General features: G+C 36.7%; 1 protein-coding gene across 1 annotated transcript; it reads right to left on the reverse strand.

Moving 5' to 3' along the window:
- Positions 1-494: 494 nt before the first annotated feature.
- LOC116300438 (scavenger receptor cysteine-rich domain-containing protein DMBT1) lies at positions 495-20142 on the reverse strand. Its single transcript, XM_089034223.1, has 25 exons — positions 19786-20142; positions 18529-18858; positions 17959-18279; positions 17472-17801; positions 16533-16847; positions 16131-16445; positions 15553-15888; positions 15147-15470; positions 14939-15059; positions 14578-14851; positions 13755-13827; positions 13211-13354; positions 9183-9527; positions 8505-8816; positions 7635-7952; positions 6893-7210; positions 5977-6318; positions 5023-5352; positions 4225-4548; positions 3820-4152; positions 3484-3586; positions 2775-3042; positions 2465-2543; positions 1648-1797; positions 495-1381 (listed from the first exon to the last, which is right to left on the reverse strand). Exons 1-25 carry the CDS (start codon positions 19844-19846, stop codon positions 1332-1334), a joined length of 6216 nt encoding a protein of 2071 aa, XP_088890349.1. The 5' UTR covers positions 19847-20142; the 3' UTR covers positions 495-1331.
- Between the last annotated feature and the right edge of the window lie 546 nt (positions 20143-20688).

A 20688-nucleotide genomic window follows, 5' to 3' on the forward strand; every position in this document is an offset into this window, starting at 1 on the left:
CGCGATGACCCAAAAAGATCTTGAACACTGGCGGCATTGTTTCGGCAATTGCGACAGTCATTGCATAATACTGTTTCAAGGAATGGTAAGTTTACATTGATAATAGTCCATTAATCACAGCATTCCAGAGTCGTAAATCGTATATGATTTGATTTGTTTTCTTAAATCGTCTGGTGTCTTCAAAGTTGTCTTCCCTGTGGATGAGTTGACTTTACTGGGGTTGGGGCTTGTGAAATCCAAAGTGTGAACCGGGCGTACATAAGCATAACCATAAGAATTCCAATAGTACTATGTTTCTTATGCTTATGTTTATGCTTATGTTGAAGTGTGAACCAGAGGCGAAAGTTTGAGGGAAAACTATTTTCTGACCCGAAATGCAGTGAGCCGCTTCTACAGCCACTGCATTTTAAATAGACGTTTCGGTCTGTTTGGCCTTCTCCAGTATATCATCTAAAACACTTGAAATTTGTGCAAAATTTTGCAATTTCTTACGCTTTTCACGAATATATGGTGTGCATTTTATTAGGCAGTGCAATAAACTTCAGATCGAACGATTAACCCGCATCATTGACTTCTACACATACTCGCCTTCGCTTTAGTCGCATGCATGGGCTTGCCCAAAGTGCAAACAATGTTTTTTTTACTCCCACTACGAAGATCGTGCTTCTAGAATTTTCTTTTTAAATAAGTGTTTCCCCTTTATTCATTGCCTAATTGGTGCTAGTTAATTACTGAACAAAAGAAAATGTGTAGGGGATTCCCGGGTTGGTAGTATATGGCGCTTTCAGGCAAACTTATTTACTGTATTCATATTCATATTCAAGGTCGATGTTGAGCCCACTGATCATTTCTCAAAACATGGAATTTAAAGCAAATCGCGTCTTATTTGTCTGGTTGCTCTTGGCTTCTTCCGTAGAACCTGGTAAGGTTAATTTTTTTTAGTAAGATAGTCTTGTTGACATGTGTTGCTGACTCTAAAACGCTGCGTGTATTTCCAGCCTTTGAGGGTTTTCTTTGCCAAATTTGTCAGTTAAAAGTTGGATAAAGGTTTGTTAGGCTGCGTAAGGATGCGACTGAGTTGGTGTTATAGACTCGAGTAAAATCGTTCCCTGATCTACTTTCCTTTGCATTTCCTTGAAGAAAAATCTAAGCAAAAGTAATCTATTTATGATTGTCTGTTTTGGAATACAGAAAAAGCTATTGGGTTTAAAATGACACTTTATCGCACTTCATTTGATAGGTTTTCAAAAATGCATCACCTTGGTCTGTCAAACTCAAAATAGTGTCCAAGTAACTAAGCCGGTATCTTTGAATACATATCAGTGGTATTTTTATGGAGTGTCATTGTGAGAATCATTGCCACTTTCTTTCATCTCTACGCCTAGAACAAGAAATCATTGCATTTGTTAGTATTCGGTAACAACACACCTTCCTTGAAGCTTTCTATCAACATCTCGTTAAAGACAACTCAGGTAAAACTATAATCCTATATGCAGAAAAAACGAGCATTTCAAAAGATACAATTCAGTGTGGACGAGATCACGAGCGAGTTAAATCGCTAAATTCCCTCATAGTCAGTCGCAATTATGTTGGAGTCACCTTAACTAATATCGTTATAATCAGTCTACGAAGATGCCGTTAATTTACCTTCGGATTTGTTCCTTATAGCGTAGGAGTTTCGATTCTTAAGGCAATACCACACAACACCAACAATGATGACTATAACCATGAAGACGATCACCAGGGACAAGGCTATCACTACTGCGTTATTAGTACATTCAACACGATTTCCTGTATCTGTATAAATTAAAGCTTTGTATTATCATAGGAATATATAACTAGCGAAATACAAAGTGCAATATTTTGTACTGCAATGGAGCCGGCAGTAGTCATGTAATATATTACTTATGTTTTTGAAGTCTTATTTACTCAATTGCAAAATTATTGCGGATTCAAAAACATAGAACACCGAACCTGTGACCCAAATGGTACATGGGAAGTACTTTGAACAGATGCATCTAGGGATACATCTCGTGGGATGATTATCAAAGATTGTTGCACTTTCAGAATACATGAAAGTTTTAATACATGTTACATATCTTTGGGTGCAACCACATAACTCAAAATTCCTTGAGATAAAAACGATAACGAAGAAGCAGTCATGTTGGTTGATCTAACAAGAGGAGGTAATTAGGAATGCTTTGCTAATGTCAACCAACATGGCGGCTATGTCGTCACATGAACCTCAAGAATCAACTTTGTATCTCAAACATCAGAACGCTTTTCGGCCTCAGCTTCTATGTTCTATGTTTTGAACTCGACAATGATCTTGCATTCGAGCGTATAAGCGTGGTGGGTGTATTTTCAGTACGAGACAAAATTAGCTCAGATAGCTACCGTGATATCTTTCATTTTTTTCACACACAGACAAAGCAGTTCCATAATTACTGACCGTGTGTCTCACCTTTGTAATACTTTATCTTGAATTCGTCTCCCGGTTTTGTTGTAAAAGCCACAAAAGCAGACTTGCCGTAGATTCTTTTCTAAAGAACAAGAAAATCGTGAGTAAAAGAGTGATAAGAACAAAAATATCTTCGGATTGTGATTGTGTTTCCGACACCGGCACTAGTGTCAACCAGTCCTATCACGTGATTACTCTCAATGTCCATTTTAAAAGAAAACTGTTGGAAGCAAATTATTCATTATTAATCGCCATTTCTGTGGTGTTTTTTTTTTTTTTTGGTAGGTTTTTTGAGATCGTAGTTTCTACTCACCCCATCCATTGCCATGGTAACGATCCTTACATGTACTCTATACATCGATCCGGGTTCTAACGGTGCATTGTAGTAACCATGGTAATACTGACCGTCACCAATCGTGAGGTTCGTGATAGATCTTAGAATCTCTGCTGAAATGTAACTATCGTTACCCATATGTGTTGCCATAGTAACGTTGACTTCATTGTAGACAAAGGGTGGTGGTTGTTCATAGGATTTCGAGCGTTGTTCGTTGCCTCTCTTTTCCACTGCCACTTGATACACACTAAAGTAATAGAAATGGTGAACTTACTAAAGTAATAGCCCTAAAACAGGACATGATCAAAACAATGCTATCGTATACGGACCCGATTTTACTGCCCGATTTATATAATTTAATATTCAATATGATTTGATTTTTTAAAAGTAGAAAACACAGCGAATTAGTTTCTCCCACTCTCGCACAATCCCTTAGAATGTCTGATACTTAACGTCTGCAACGATTATTTCTAAAGGATACTTTCAAACTTAGAGCACATTCAATGCTGCGATATGACTTTTAGTTTTGAAGATATTTAAACGAAATACAGGACTGTAAATTCAAAATTTGGTACCGATTTTTCCAAGCCCAGCCTGCTGTCTAAATCTGGCAAAGTTGTTTTGAAACCTTTGCAAATGTCTTACATCATGACAGAAGGTGTCGTAATAGTCTTGGCAAAAGAAGTACCTTTTCAAGCGTGCTCCAATCTGTTGTGAATCGTTGAACAAGATTAAAACTGTTGATTCTGTGTTGACGGTGGTTCCATTGATTTGGAATCCAGGAGCATCAGCTTAAGAAGTAAATAATAATAATAATAATGATAATGATAATGATAATGATAACCATAAACAAAATCAGGGCAGGTATTTTCTAAAATCATTGATTACAAAACCGTCACTGACAAACGATGAACAGCCTACAATACAATGCCCTTTCCACAAGTTCATTTTAAATGAACTTCTTCCATTGCTTCCATTGCAACACATTTTTAAGGTCAATTATGAAATGTGCGTAAACATTTACCTATTTGACACATGACAGCAACATCGTTCTCATGGTTGCACGTAATCGTTTCTCCCCATCCTGGATGACGACAGTCAACAATCGAGTCCTCGGTTCCATTACACTCCAAGTTACTCAGCCAGATAGTACCATTTCCAGGTCTTATGGTGGACTTTGGATACACCTTACTTGCCCCAGGGTATCCGAGCATACGACAAATCACTTTAGCATCGTTTATATCTAGTCCTAGTCTACATATGGTACCCCATACGTTACCATAGCGAACAGCAACACGACCAGAATTGGGTGACTTTCCGTCTTCCAAACGAACTTGTACTGATGGGATTTCTTTTCCTGTCGAATGAAAAAAGTTGATACCAACCCACAACGAAAAAAAATTAAAAACGTTTTTTTTATGCGGCATACCTTCATCTACTTTACATATGACACCAGCATAGTAGTTCCCAGGACATCGAGTGTTCGTCCATCCACGATGAAAACAGTGGCTGACCGATTCTTCATCACCTCTACACACTACACCGCTCATCCATAAGTTTGACATTAATTTTGCGTACTGTCTTATGGGCGCTTCGGCTCCTTTGTAACCAAGCATTCTACAAACCACGTGTGCATCTAGTATATCCCAGGTATCATCACAGACTGGTCTCCAGGTCCCTTTGTATTTCACCTCTACTTGGCCAACATGTTTTCGTTGAGTTTTAACAAGACGAGCTGTAACAGCTAACTCATCTATAAGAACATTTTATAAATAAAGGCATTGTACCATCACGTTATGGCAGCCGTGGCAGGAGGCAGGAACAATTGAATTAATCTGTTCTAATCTGATTTAGATGAGAAAAAGGAAACAAAAGACTATTACTGCGCCTCCTGTCATGGCTGTCATGGTGATGGTGCAAAGCCTCTATTGGATAAAATAAAACTGGATGTAAGTCTATTGAAATAGAAGTAATGCAGAATCAGAACAGTTTAAATTGGTGTCCGGAGAAAGCTACACATTGTCAAATTTGTTGTTCCCTAGCGTTTTAAAATTTGCACTGCACTAAATAGCGCACGCAATGTTCACACCAATGAATGCGCATGCTTATATTCGCAGTTTGCGCTGTAATGTCGTGCGAATACCCTAAATATAATTACCATATATATTTTTTTATATCCTAGCTACGCGGCTCAATTAAATAATCATTACTTCTAATACAAGCTTACCTTGTGTTAGATTATCACATATCACTCCAGCGTCTTCCTTGTGACCGCAATCATGCTGACCCAAACTATTATTCGCACAGTGTTCCAATGACCTCTCGTTGCCGCTACACTGAACATTATCTAATAATATATAACCACTTCCGCTGACGTCAGCTGTTCCTGCCCACAATGCTTTGCTGTAGTTTAGCATACGGCAGACCACGTGAGCATCTTCAAGTCCCCATAAATCGTCACAAATTGTGCCCCAGACTCCAAAATATCGAATCTCTACTCGGCCTTGATTTGGAGTGTTTCCATCCACCAGACGAACAGCCATAATTGGTTTTTGAGCTATGTAATTGTTTTCCATAAAACAAGATACAAACGAATGAATGATTCATTTATGCTTACGCATACCTATACTAAAAAAAGTGTTTCAAAGTTATGAATACTAAAGGAGTAAAGAAAAGCATTTTACCACAATTGTAAATTTTCTCGCGCGCTGATTGGTTAAAAAACGTCGTAAATAAGAGGCCATACCAACAAATGGCGTCATGCAAGATTTCGTGCAGTCTATTTCCTAGAGTTTTGTGAGTTTTGTAGTAAAAAACAAATTTACGATGGTTTAGCGTGGTATGTCCTCTTATTTACCACGATATGACGCCAAACGTTGGTCAAAATTAGTTATGGACCCACTCGGCTTACGCCTCGTGAGTCCATAACATTTTGACCAACTTTTGACGTCATATCGGACCAAATTGGACATACATGTAGTCTCATAACCTATACATATAGTCTTTATGGTGTAAAATATGTTACGCCCTGAACAATAATAGCGTGAATAACGAATGAACCTAATTTATAAAGTGACTAAATCAAACAGATAGTTTTAAGATAGTGCATTAAGTGAGGGCATGCTCCCAAATAATATATTGCGCTTTTTTTGCTTTTAATGTGATATGGAAATGTGCTAACCTGGATACGAATGACAAACCACTCCAACATCGTTACCATGACTACAAAAACTGGTATTCCCCAGTCCATCATGTGAACACTCGAGTAGGTTCTTCTCATCCCCTTTACAGTTGATGTTTGTCAGCCATATTGGTCCAGTTCCGTGGACAAACTGGTGTCTCACAGAAATGGCCCCAGTGAAGTTCATCATTCGACACGCAACATTGGCATCCATAATGTTCCAACCAGAATTACACACTGTGCCCCACACTCCGTACTGCTGGATCTCAAGGCGTCCTTTATTTGGCGTGGCTCCCCCTACCAGACGCGCCTGGACCTTTTTAGACTCTGCGAAAAAATCAGCTAGCAAGAATCACTTAACAAACTATTTATACAGGCATCAATTATATCAACCCCTAAAAATATAGGCCACAGCTGCAGGTCGAATTGGGATATACCTTTTCTGAATTCATTGCTTTGACTACGAAATTATAGCTCCATTTCAAGGTTGGACATGATAACAGTCAATGTTTGAATTTAAAAACGTCTATGTTTGAGTCCTTGCATATTTGGGGCATTTGGTTTTGACATTTGCTACAGTCAACAATAATTAAAATAAATGTGCATGTTGAACAATACCAATCCTTTCTATTGGTGACAGTTTTAATTAGCTATCTTACAAGCAAAGTTAAACCTGTTTAAATGACTCTGATAATCACCAACAGCACCAAGCTTGGATTGAGAAAGAGAACTAATGCTTTTCAGTAACGTACCTTTAGGCCCAATATATTCTTTGTATTTATTTCTTTTTCATATATTTCCGTTTATTGACCTTTGGTCGCCACCAACCTGAATGGCCTAGCTTTGTGTCCAATAAACGTATCCTTAATAGGAGCTATTCATATATTTAGGTATCATAATGAAACAAAAAACATACCTAGTTTTGGCTTGCAAATAATCCAAGTATCCTTCTTACTGCGACAGGTGTTTATCCTTGACTTGGCGCCGTTACACTGCTCTGTTGAGTTCTCATTCCCATTGCAATGAATTTTGCTCAAAAATTTAAACGAATCTCCACTTTGTTTGTAGATGGTAACAGCCTGACTGTACCCCATCATTCTGCAGACCACGTGAGCATCTTGGATATCAATGGTATCTGCACAGACAGCTCCCCATATTCCATAGTAATAGGCCTCAAGGCGCCCTTTATGAGCGATGTCTCCATCTACCAGTCGGTACGCTATTTCTGGAGTGCCTAATACAATGATAATGATGAAATGCTTGGTGACATATATTTCCATGCTAGATTTCAAATTGGACAAGCTCACTAATATTTCGCGATTTCGTAGGATCGGCAGACAAATACACAAGTACTTTTCGAGTTTTGAATATAGAATTTGTGATCATCCGCTGCTATTTTTTTCTTCTTAAATAAGGCTACTTTTGCTTGCTCACAAAGCGCCTTCGTATATAGATCGCTCCTCTCTGCTTCGTTTCTATTCTCTCTTTTTTTTTTTTTTTGTTTTTTTTTTTTTTGTCTTCCCTGGCTGGTCTAAGTAGGGAAACTCAGTGACAGATGGCAACTAGTTTCGAATCTTTCTCATCACATTTCTATTATTATCACACGGTTGTTGGAAAAATAGATATATTAACTTACAAATTAACAATGTTTCAATTACCTGATTTACACACTACCCCTGCTCGTCTATCATTCCTACAACTTGCCTTGCCCCATTTCAGGTTTTTACACCTTTCAATTGACTTTTCGCCTCCATTACAGCTAACACTGGACAGCCAAACATCACCAGCGCTTTTATAACCCTTAATGGCTACTGCAGCACCTTGAATGTAACCCAACATCAAACAGATCACATTTGCTTCTCGAAGATCCCACTTTGTATCACATACAGACTTCCAAACACCATGGAAACGTATCTCCACTCGGCCGGCGTTAGGGAGGTCACTACCAACCAGGCGTACACTGACATTTGAAGGACCTGTGGTTTAAAAAACATTTGCTAAGCAGGCCGTCATTTTCACTTTGGGCGATGACAGAATTTGTTCAACATTTTTTTTCACAAGTGAGTCAGAAGACCAACTTATTCATAAAGCTTTTAAAATTTGCCAGTTTTTATATTCAATTATCTAGTACCAAAGCTTTTAAGATAAATATTCTGCTAAAATATATATATATATATATATACTGTAAGCCATATATATATATATGTATACTGTAAGCCAAACATTATGAATATACCTAATTTACCATTGCGACTAACATCCTTATGTTTGTCATACTGAAACAATAATTCTAAGTAGTACCAAGGCCATGGAAGATGTCAGTAATCTGTGTAATATCACGACCTGATATTTTAACTTTAAAATAAATAATTAATCATGGTAGTACTGACAATTCGTAATAAAAAAATGTACAAAAATTAAGTTAGAAAAGATTAAAGCAATTGTAAGGCGTTTGAAAGGGAAATGGTTAGAAAGCTAGACTGGCTCCTGAATATTCCTGAATATTGATAGACACGTCACAATTTTACCTCTTGGCAGACACATGACGCCAGAATCTTCCCTGTGTGCGCAGTTGTGAATTCCCCATCCTCTGTGGTGACATTTGTCAATAGACATCTCGGTTCCTTTACACGCTACGTCATCAAGCCAGATTCTTCCAGAACCTGGTCCAAAACTCTTGGTTTTGATAGCTTTCTTGTGACCCAACATCTTGCATATTACGTTAGCGTTGTTTATATTCCATCCGTCTTTGCATATGGTACCCCATTCTTTGTTGTATCGAACCTCGACTCTACCTTCCAATCGGTTACCACCACTGAGTCGAACAGTAGCAATAGGCGCTTTTGATACAACAGCATATAGAAGTTAGTTTTGAAAAGGTAGCTGTCAATCATACTAGACGAATTTCTCACGCGATCCTAGTTGTTCTATTTCCTTCCTTAACAAAGTTGAAGGCTAGTGTGGTTTTGCCAAGCAAATTTATGAAGAAAGAAAGAATACGTTTTTGAGTGTGAATCGTCTTTGGATTTATTTTTTGATAATAGTGAGTGACAGTCAAAAATTGCAATACAAATGAACATTTTATTGCCATCAATGTGGCCGATATTTATGTTATCAGTGGTAAGACTATGAGCTGATCGTTTATATAAGTTTAAAATAGCCAAACATATTGTGATAATAGTTAAACAATAAAACAATCAAATTACCTGCTTGACATACGATCCCAACGTCTTGTTTATGGCTACAGTTCGATGCGTTCTCCCAGCCCGAATGCGCACAGCTTGCTACACTTGCCTCAGTTCCTAAACATCGTACACCACTCAACCAGATTTTTCCTGTTCCACCTCCCATATTCTTGTGTTCCACAGCTCTTGCATAGCCAAGTGCTTTGCAAACGACTTGAGTGTTTTCCATACTCCATGCATCATCGTCACATATTGTACCCCATCCACCATTGTGGAATATATACAGGATACCAGAAGGAAAGGTGGAATTGATTTTGGTGCTGGTGGGCGTCAGCCAGACATCTCCATCTCGGCTTTCTGTAAGACCTTTAGAAACATCAATTTTTTTTTTTTTTTTAATTAATTTTTGAATTTGATTTAATTGCAGAAGCCACGTTGTAGGGCATGGACAACGCACAATTTTTGGACAAAAAAGAAAACAATGGAATTAAGGTATACTAAAGTTTTTTAGTCTAATAACTAATAGATAATAATGCCTTTTAAGGCATTAAAAAATGCCTTCACTCAAACAGAAGAAAATAGACATTGCACTATTTCGCATTGTATACTGCGAAACAAATGTAGCCTTTTTTCAGGGATTTAGTTATATCACTCTATTGTTTATTACATAGCAAACATCTCCCACTTATTATTGAATATATAATTATTGTTTAATATAATTTAATAAGGGCATTTTAGGAAAGTTTGTGAATATTGAATATTTCTTACTGAAATGCGGCTTGAGCGCTTTTGATAAATCCTAAGCTAAGAAGTTGAGTGTTTTTCCCCCTCAACGAATTAGAGTAAACAAATCGATCTATTGTAGAATCATTTGTCACTGACTGAAAAGGTAACCTCTCAAGCTAGTGACAATTGGAAAATTATCCGATAACACTTTTCTAGCTTATAAATATAATTTAATCGATCTATTCTAATAACATAAATATCGTATAACAGTGATCTATAAGTGAAAGTAAAGAGCACTTTAAAAACATTATTCCCTCCTTTTTTCTACTTTTGCCTTTATGATGCAAATAGGGTGCGTGCGAACAGATTTGCCAAAAAAAACAAGATTACCGAGGTTGCATTCAACGTTTGGCATCCTTTCGTGTATCTAACATTTTTTTTCAATATACTGCTTCTAAAAAGCCCATTGTTCTCAAGCAAAGTAACCATCAAGCAATGTCCAATAAAAATGTCAAACAATCATGTCCAAATACTTAATAAGGCTTAAAATCCATCAGTTCATGTTAAAGGTTCTTGATCAACAAAATCTGTATGGCGTAAAAGTATACAGACTCACCTAGTTGCAACAGCAAGATCAATACAGCAACCACAAAAATATTTTTGTTTATATTTTCCATCATCGTTGAAGGTAACAGGTCTCTCTTCTATCCCGGCGCCACAGGCAAGTCTTCCTGATTCCAGTGCAATACAGATTACTGGTACATGAACCCTATAGCCTAGACAATGAGCCTGACGTATGCTTCATTAATAAAACATAATGCTTCCAAAACACAAATGGCTTTACTTTTTAAGGACGAAAAACAGGCAGAACTCTATTTAAGTCAACAAATGATGAAACGTCGAGGCCTTAAAACAGCAATGACGGTTAACTTAAAACATTTCGATCAGCTATTTACGTTTAAAATGTGTGGGTATTTCAACCGCAGTCAAAATCAGCCCACAGACGATTGAATGCGGTTTGCAGGACAATACATTGACTGTGCGGTCACAAGTAGTCGATGATAAGCTTTTTCTTGCTTTCTCTAAACCTGACATATGGATCGGGCTAAATCTGCAAATGTCTGAAGACATACGCCATAATGTCTTATAATTCGTTTAGGTGAAAACCATTACTCGAACCACTAAGTAACAACTTCAAAAGCTCAAAATTTGGAGACATTTTTTTTCCTTCCAGAAGATAACCCATAAATGAAAGAATAAATGGAGTTGCTCCCTCCTTTTTGTATTTTGTATTTTTTCTTTTTGTTGCTGTTGTTGTTGTTATTGCATCGTTTTGTTTTGTTGTTTGTTTTCACTGCTATATAGAAAGCTTCAGTCTTTAGTTTTTAAGGAAAACAATTGAACTTACCTCAGAGAACCCTGGAGAAATACTATTAGCCAGTGCTTAAACAAAAACAAACAAACAAACAAACAAACAGGTTTCAATATTGTCTTCGTTAAAATCCCCCCCTCTCAAAGAAAATAAAAATATTGCCAAATAAGATATGTGGTAAGCAAGCTTTACGATGTAGTAATACTCATATTTTTTTGGCAGACAATGTACTTTTAAATAAACACCCAACAATTAGACTTACCGATAAACTTTCTTTAACCCGCAAGGCACGTCCGTTACGACTTTTAAACAAAAGTAACAAAATCCTCTGTATCATTATTACACTCCATGCAGGCTACTCAGGCAGATAGTACCATTCCCAGGTTTATAAGATGCACTTTTGGTACACATTTGCACCGGCGAGGCCCGAGGCCCAGCATGTGATAGATTGTCTTACTAACGATCTACAAAATACCTGATTAACTGGGTGCAATAATTAAAGTCATGAAAATAAGTAAAATAAACTTCGAAGACACGACTTCGCTTTTGGTTTCTTTTTTAGAATAAAACTCACATGATTGTGATAAATGTCACGGTAAGGAAGCGCGATGTCGTTACAGTAACGGTATCGTGTCTGTGCAATTTTATTAGCTGAAAAATTATCCTCACTCACTGTGATTGGTTCAGGAAATATCGTAATGCATAACGTGACGGTGTCGCCTGTGCCGTGCTGTTTCACATGTCAAATCTTTTAGTCATTAGAAGCAAATAATTTAATAATATCTTTATTTTCAAATCTTTAGAAAATATTTAAAAATCACTTTAGAAGCATTAGTTAGTTTCTATTGATGGTTTTCACGGCGGCCATGTTGGAGGAACTTAACAAAAGAATTGTCAATGAATTCTTTTGCTATATCCTCCAACATGGCCGCCGTGTCTTTTGTTATTTAATTCTCTTGGGAATCAGGTCGAAACCATCAATATGTTTACGTTTTTAAATACTAATTCAACATGTCATGTATATAATCTAATATTTAGATCCAATAATAGAATATATGATAAAGTGATGTATCTATTAATGTATTACTTTATTACAAGTTATCATTGTTTCCATTCACTCATTTTGTGATTACTTACTCATTTTTATCACATTTTAACAAATTTTAAAATTATGAGCAAACAAACTTGATTCTATTGTATTGTATTATCTTCGATAAGTTTTCGACGGCTTTATTGTGCTGTGGGCGTATTATTGAACAGAATAAACATCCTTTATCCCTAAAAAAAGCAGATTTCACAATGAGCAAAAAGCTTCGAAACTGAAGTCAGGCACTTGTCTTAGTACTGCATAAAATATGTCAATATATGAAAAAAATAGGGATTAGAAAAGAAAGACATTATTAACGGTCATGATACACGACTAACAATATTTTTATTGAAATTCATGTCTGCACATTTTTTTTCCTTACCTTTCTTTGATAACTATTTACATGCGCGCATCAGGTAATTGGTCATCGTTGCCAGGTTTTTCATTGGGTGGGTCTCTAAATCCTTTCATTTCTACTGCTAAAAGATATAAATACCAAGAAAAATACGAGGATAAATGACTATATTCGTTGCAATGCAAAGCGGACTAGAGCTTCAAACTCGTCTTATAGTTTTGATATTGAATACGCAAATTAACAAATATTGTAAAAAAATATCATATCTGTTAAAATATATAATCTAAGAATAATTTGTAAAACTAAGGATGAATACGGAATAGATGAAGCTATTTAAATTAATAAAACAAAAACAACAAGCAAGCATGTAATGAAGGAAAATCAGCTATATATATATAACTTCTTTTCTCCTAATTTCGAACAAGCCTTATTTGCATTAATGGTGCCTTTTTTGAAACATTATATAAAGTTTTATATCTGTAAAGACAACTGTTTTGTTTTCAACTTGCCTTTCGATGTCGTAATTCTCTCTGCTTTTATACGTTTTAAGAAATACCAAACGACAATTAAAATAACAGCAACTAGAGTTAATATGACCATGGACAAGGCAATAACAATAGCCTCATTACTACATCCAGGAACTCTTGCCTTCCCTAAGAAAAATACAAAAGTTAATTTAGAAGCTTTCTTCATTATGATCAGGTGGTTATAAAGATGGGATATAGTTATCAATGAGAGATTGCTAAAGGGAGACGATATATATAAAGGGACAAAATAAAAGCTTACAGAGATATGAAATGAGAAAGATAATGGGCGTCGTCATTTTTTACTCCTAAAACCAATTCCGGAGTTTGGTATTTTATATAGCAGGTGTTTTTTAACTGGGATATAATTTTTTTCATGTCCTTTCAAAAAATGAAAGTCGATCTTGAAATGAAGAGTAAATGAAGAGAGGGAGGTATTTAGTCACTTTTTAAAAAAACCTGAAACTCTATCGACAATTACTTTTTTATGATCTAGTCGACGATTTTCGAAGTTGAATAACTTACTAACCTTCTATAGATGGTACTTTATATATTGATCTCGTAATAAAGGTAATAAAAGCACTCTCCCCATAAAACTTTCTCTATAAAACAAAAATGAAATAGATGATCATGAATTTCAAAAATTCATGAATGATTAATGTATTTTAGGTCTATCAGGTCCTTCAAATTCATCACGCGCATGGATCTTTATACCTGATAATAGTTTAACATGGCTATTTTTATATAAATATTTTGAAATCTTTATAAAGGACCAAAAGAGTACAAGAGCATGTCACGAATAAGGACCCTAACTGAAGCCGTTCAATAAGCTTGCAGATCGTGTTTTATCAGGTCTAAATCCTGATAAAACACTCCTGCTCGTTTATTAATCATTACATAAATACTGCATAAATACTGCCAACACAATCTAGAACTAATCAGTTTTGTCATGTTTTAGAGTTTTAGTTAAATTTTATTTTATTTTATTTCATTTTATTTTTTTGGCACGCTATGCATGTCTAAAAGAAACGAACACAAACATATGCTAATCAATTCCTTTTTTCGTTTCCGTTATTTTCGGTCAAGCATTTTATCGGACTTGACTTTGCATCGCATAAATGTGTATTTTGACCAGCGATTTCGTCTCTCACTTGATGCATTAATAGTTTTGTTATATTCCGCCTAACAAAAAGTGATAGAACGTCGTCAGCATAATTAATTTATTACATGGTGCATTAAGAGGCTGTTTCTATCTATAGTCAAAGAGATTTGACAATGCTAATATCGACTTCCGACAAACATTAATTGATGTATTATGAAGATATATTATGATCATCATGATCATTGCTCACCCCATCCATTGCCACAGTAACGATCCTTACGTGTACTCTATACATTGATCCGGCTTCTAACGGTGCGTTATAGTAACCATGGTAATACTGACCATCTCCAATCGTTAAGCTGGAGATAGTAGCTAAGATCTCTGCGGTTATGTAACTATGACTATCCATTTGTGTTGCCATAGTAAAGTTGATTTCATTAAATCCGAAATGCTTCATTTCTTTGTCTCGTGAAGACTGCAGCCATTTTTCATTTTCTATTTTTTCCAAAGCAATTTGATATACACTAGTAAGAAAGGCAAGAAAGACTAACTTTAATAGAATTGCAATTAAAACATGAGGTAGCCGCTGTCCAGCCAATTCAGTCTATTACCTGTTTAGCTGGAAGTCTCCTCTCTGTGAGTCGTTTAACACTATTGTAACCGTTGAAATGGTGATGGCGTGGGTTCCATTGATGAAGAAATGTGGTGGATCCAAGACTTCTTTCCTCCTCCCTTATAAATTTTGTGAACAAAAGGATAATAGACACCTTAATTTCTCAAAAAGCAAAAACACAACAAATAACAATTTAAAAAAAATACCTAATTTGCACGCAACAGTAGCGTCATTGTCATGGTTACACGTTGTTTGTCCCCACCCTGGATGGCGACAGTCAAAAATCGAGTCCTCGGTTCCATTACACCCCAAGTTACTCAGCCAGATAGTACCGTTTCCAGGTCTTATGGTGGACTTTGGATAAACCTTTCTTGCCCCAGGGTATCCGAGCATACGACAAATCACTTTAGCATCGTTGATGTCCAGTCCCTTTTTGCATATGGTACCCCATACGTTACCATATCGAACAGCAACACGACCAGTATTAGGTGACTTTCCGTCTTCCAAACGAACTTGTAATGTTGGAAAATCTATGAGATTTTTTTGTAGACTTCTCATTAGTTCACAAAGTATGTAAAACTGCTACTGAAAAAGATATTTTATTTTACCAACCTTTAGATGTTCCACACATAACTCCAGCGTGAGCGTTCCCTGGGCACGCGGTGTTTGTCCATCCACGATGTGAGCATTCACTAATCGATTTTTCATCACCATTACATTGTACGCCAGTCATCCAAAGTCCTTCTTGTCCAACATTGAATCTTTTAATTGCTGCAAGAGCTCCTTTGTATCCGAGCATTCTACAGACCACTTGAGCGTCTGATATATCCCAGGTATCATCACAGACTGGTATCCAGGTCCCGTTGTTTTTTATCTCTACTTTACCGTAATGTTTGTGAGCTCCAATAATACGAGGTTCATTTAGAGGACGTTCTTCAGTGGAATATCCTGGGCAAAAGAGGGAAGCAAAAGTCCTCATTTAGCAACTCTCTAAAAATTTAAGCTACCTGACCAAAAAAAAAAAGAAAGGAGTGCAATATCTTATTCCATTTCTAAGATATTACTATCAGTTTTCACTTTCTATAACCTATGAACTTTTGTCTTTCATTATGTTTCAAATGTTTCGAAAATCCATGTTACCTAAGAGATCTAAACACGTCACTTAACTGATATGTAATACAAATACGTACTTCGCTGGCATACCACCGCAGCATCGTTGTCATGACTACATGTTGTTTGTCCCCATCCGGGATGGTGGCAATCAGTGATGGACCTTTCTGTACCGTTACACTCCAGGTTCATCAACCAGATAGTACCCTTCCCAGGTTTAGAGGTGTACTGACTCACTCCTCGTGCGTAGCCAAGCATACGACAAATCACTTTAGCATCGTTGATGTCTAATCCCCTGTTACATATGGTACCCCATACGTTACCATAACGAACAGCAACACGACCTGAGTTGGGTGAACTTCCTTCCTCTAAGCGGACTTCTACTTGCGGAGGTTCTGTATATTATGTAGTATGTTAATTAATTATTTAAATAACAAATAAAAACGCACCATAATTTTGATGTATAAATTCTAATTCCTAACCTTGTGTTGTTTGACACATAACCCCAGCATGCAATCGACGTCCTACACATCCCGTGTTCGTCCATCCACGATGATAACATTCACTAATTGATAATTCTTCGCTACTGCATTCCACACCACCCATCCACAGTCCAATCTTCCCTGCACCAAACCTCTTGATCGCCGCTAGTGCTCCATTGTAACCAAGCATTCTACAGACCACGTGAGCGTCTGATACATCCCAGGTATCATCACAAACTTGTCTCCATGACTCGTTGTATCGGACCTCTACTCGTCCATAGTGCCTTTGCCCTCCAACTAAACGAACAGTTACATCTTTACATGTGTGAAAACATTAAAAAAATTATTACGAGAAGTCTAGATTGTACCAATACCTAGACAATTAAACAAACAAAAAGTATCAGACGAATGCGTGAAAACGTCCTTCTTTGTTTTTATTTTTATTTATTTATTTCGCTATATTTATTTATAAATTTACAATATAAGTTTATACACAAATTATAAAAATGGCAACGGGGCCTCATGAAAGCATCAGGCTTATAATAGTGCCCTAGTGACTTCAACAAGACCTTAATGTATAGCTTTTTATGTCGTTATTAGAAAGTCAGGATTGGAAAAGCCTCATCCTCAAACAACTTCCTGTCAAATTTGTTTCATAAAGCTGCGACAATACTTGTAATGACGAATTAAAATGTTGCACAACAGTGTTACGTTGCGAGTAGCAAACTAAATGTTTCTAAATCAGCACTCGGCGGCAACTGTAACTATTTTGCTCTGCAACTTTCAACTCAACAGTGAGTTGCATATAAGTGGTAAATTGCATAATTTTGCCTTTATACGATCACACGTAAAGAGCTAAAGAAAGATATGTAATCCAAGTTATCGATAAACACTTTGTTAACATTTCTTATTTCATGCTGTCCTATATTGCTCCATTACCTTCTCTGCGTGACTGACAAATAGCTCCTGCATCATTCCAATGCTTGCAGCTCGCCATACCCCACCCATAGTGACGACATTTTTCGATGTTTGTTTCACTTCCACGGCACCTCAGGTACGCCATTAATGCAGGTCCACTCCCTTTAACCAAAGCAGTTCCTGCCCATGATGCTTTGCTGTAGTTCAACATACGGCACACCACGTGAGCATCTGATAGTCCCCATCCATATTTACAAACTGTGCCCCAGACTCCATAGTAACGCACCTCCACTCGGCCTTGATTAGGTGTAGGTCCACCCACCAGACGAACAGCTACGTCTGGTCCTTGAACTGAGACATGAATAACAGAAAGTAAGAAAATGTTTTTGAAATCTTTCACAGTTATCGAGATCTATTGTAACATGGTTGTGACGAGTATAATACTATGTGATTTTATGCACAAACTTGAGGTCAAAATATTGAAATCACATGAATATTCTCAATTCACCTCCAGGTCTATCGCATATAACCCCAGCATCGTAGTCATGACTACACCACGGTCTGCCCCATCCGTTATGTTTACACTGTTCCAGAGAACTCTCCCAGCCTCTGCAATGCATGTATTCTAACCACACTTTTCCTTGTCCTCCTCCGAACTTTTTAATGCCAGCTATTGCTTTTCGGTAGCCTAACATACGACAGACGACATAAGCATCGTTGATGTCCCAGCTCCATCCTCCACAGACTGTACCCCAAGTGTTATTGAACTTGACTTCTACTCGACCAGAATAAGGTGCCACACCTCCAACCAGACGTACTTGTACTTTACCTATATAAAAAGAGATGCATAATTAAGTCAAAATTTGTGTATTGGGTCTCAAATATTTCTTAAAATAGTTGCTTTCTTAGTCGAGCATTGAACAGTAGCGTCATATCTCTCCCGTGGATTTCGAAATTCGTGAAATTTGCCTCTACGCTGGGCAGACCCTGGCTGCGCTGTAGTGCTGCTGCTGTACCTTTATATAGAGTATCGATGTTGCAAAATGTTACCTGATCATAAAAAACAAACATTTCTAACCTGGATAGGAATGGCAAATCACTCCAGCGTCGTGTTCATGACTACACGAGCTCGTCTGCCCCAGTCCATCGTGAGAACAGTTCAAAATGTCCAACTCAAGACCCACGCATTCTATTTTTGTCAACCATATAGGACCAGATCCTTGATTAAAATTTTTAACTGCTCTAACTGCCCCTTTGTATTTCAGCATACGACACACTACATCCGCATCAAGCATGTCCCAACCAGAATTGCAGACTGTGCCCCAGACCCCCTGTACGAGGATTTCGACGCGTCCTTCGTTTGGAGTCCTGCCATCTGCCAGACGAATATGATTGCTCGACGTATAAACTATAGAGCAGAAAAAAATAATTGTATACACGTGATCTCCACTTCCTAACTAAAGATGTTGTATCAAGATGAAGACATACACACGAATAGCGGTTCGTTTACACTGGAAATGAATGTGTTTAACAGACTGAACTACTCCAGGTAAAGTGTCTTTGTTTCCATTATAGTATCTGACATTCACAACACGCTGTTTTGCTTGGTGGCTACGACTTCAGACAAGCTGGACAAACGCTTACTATTATTTTAATAAGCAAGAGCTTAATTAAAATGATTTATATTTTTCTGGGCAACCTTTTTTGAAGCAATTGTACGGCTATAGTCTTGTTTTATGATCAAATTAAACATTCTTAGTTCTCTATTCTTTTTATTTGTCAGTACTAAAGTCTACCTAAGGATAACGTTTACTTGAAGGCGATGATGGTAAATACGTCCATTGTTTTGTTCCAGCTGTTGATGTTATTGTATAAATACTATAATCATCATCTCTTACAGTTCATCTTCTACGGAAAACCTAAACTCCTCCTCGTGTGTAACATGGTTTTATCTATTCAAAATTAAGGAAAATCTAGCTATCTACTGCAACCACTATAAACATATAGCATTACGTAAAACATAAACTATTTCATGTTTATTGTATGCTTTTCGTGAGAGTAACAGATTTGTGGCAACTTCATGATGTAATGTGTCACACAAAAATATATCGGTGTTTGTTTATATTTGGGGGAGGAACGTGGTTTCTAGAAAGTCACGCACCAAAGGTACTACAGCAAAAAGCAGAAACAAATTTTGACTTTTAAAACCACTCGTAATCTTTAACTATAAGCATTAGTCATGCATTCACTTAAACGAATAAAGTAAATATCTCAAATATTTGAACATAAAAACTGCTTATTCAACGATAAAAGTGATATAAAAACGACCACTTACCAGGCTGTGATAACAAGCGACACAAGAAAAACACCAAGAGACCAGTGGCCATGTTTTCCATGATCAAAGACTCTTGCAATGAGCTTCAAGATAAATCGATGAAGAACCTTATATGCTTTCAACAGCAACAAACAACAAAGCGAGCAGAGATATATTTATATGCGTTTAGCGCCTTTCTTTCCTGTCAAAAAATTCAGCATCGAGTTGGCGTTTTTTTTAAGATGTTCTCAAATTTCCCATTAAAGTGACTACTGGCCATAGCATTAGTAATTATATTAATGAAAGAGAAAGGTTGAGTAAAAGGAAAGTACATTGTCTAACCTTGAAGAGCTTTGCTTGGACTTGTATACTTGATCCTGCGGTTACATAGTGCGTAGTCAATATTCTCTTGGTAAATCCACCCATAGTTAATAGCTATTAACTATGATCCACCGTGTTTTTCAGTGGGACTTGCGGTATTATTAGTTTTCTGAGTTCATTAAAACAATCATTTTGTTTAAATTTCCCTTTTGTTAATGTCAGTCATGGTCGATAGCCATTTACATATGTGTTAACTTTTACCTTTTCAGATTGTGGAGTGAATTTTGTCTGACATAAGGTCTACTACGACGATGACCACCATTTGCATATTATCAAATTGACTTTTTGACCATTTAAAAATATCTCTTGAGGTCGGCTTTTCGCAAATAATTTTCCCTTTATTTATACCAGGGTTTTACTAAATACAAGTATAAATAATTAAGAAAATAGGAGTATACCGAAATCAGGTAGCCATTTGCTTATGAATATATTATTATTAAATATTTTTATTGGTTTAAACAATAATCAGATGCTATAGATTTGGTCATTAACAAAAATATCAACTACAAGACTAACCAAACATAGCTTACTGACTCAATTGTC

Source organism: Actinia tenebrosa, unplaced genomic scaffold (genome assembly GCF_029948245.1).
Source record: "Actinia tenebrosa isolate PJP-AT-01 unplaced genomic scaffold, QUT_ActTen_1.0 PGA_scaffold2__45_contigs__length_23673736, whole genome shotgun sequence".
NCBI classification, from domain to species: domain Eukaryota; kingdom Metazoa; phylum Cnidaria; class Anthozoa; order Actiniaria; family Actiniidae; genus Actinia; species Actinia tenebrosa.

Coding starts and splice junctions, on each gene's coding strand:
- LOC116300438 (XM_089034223.1), bottom strand. CDS start 19,846: ATGGAAAACATGGCCACTGGTCTCTTGGTGTTTTTCTTGTGTCGCTTG. Junction 13,355..13,754: donor TAAAGTACCATCTATAGAAG/GTTAGTAAGTTA, acceptor TATTTTTCTTAG/GGAAGGCAAGAGTTCCTGGA. Junction 2,544..2,774: donor TTACCATGGCAATGGATGGG/GTGAGTAGAAAC, acceptor CTTGTTCTTTAG/AAAAGAATCTACGGCAAGTC.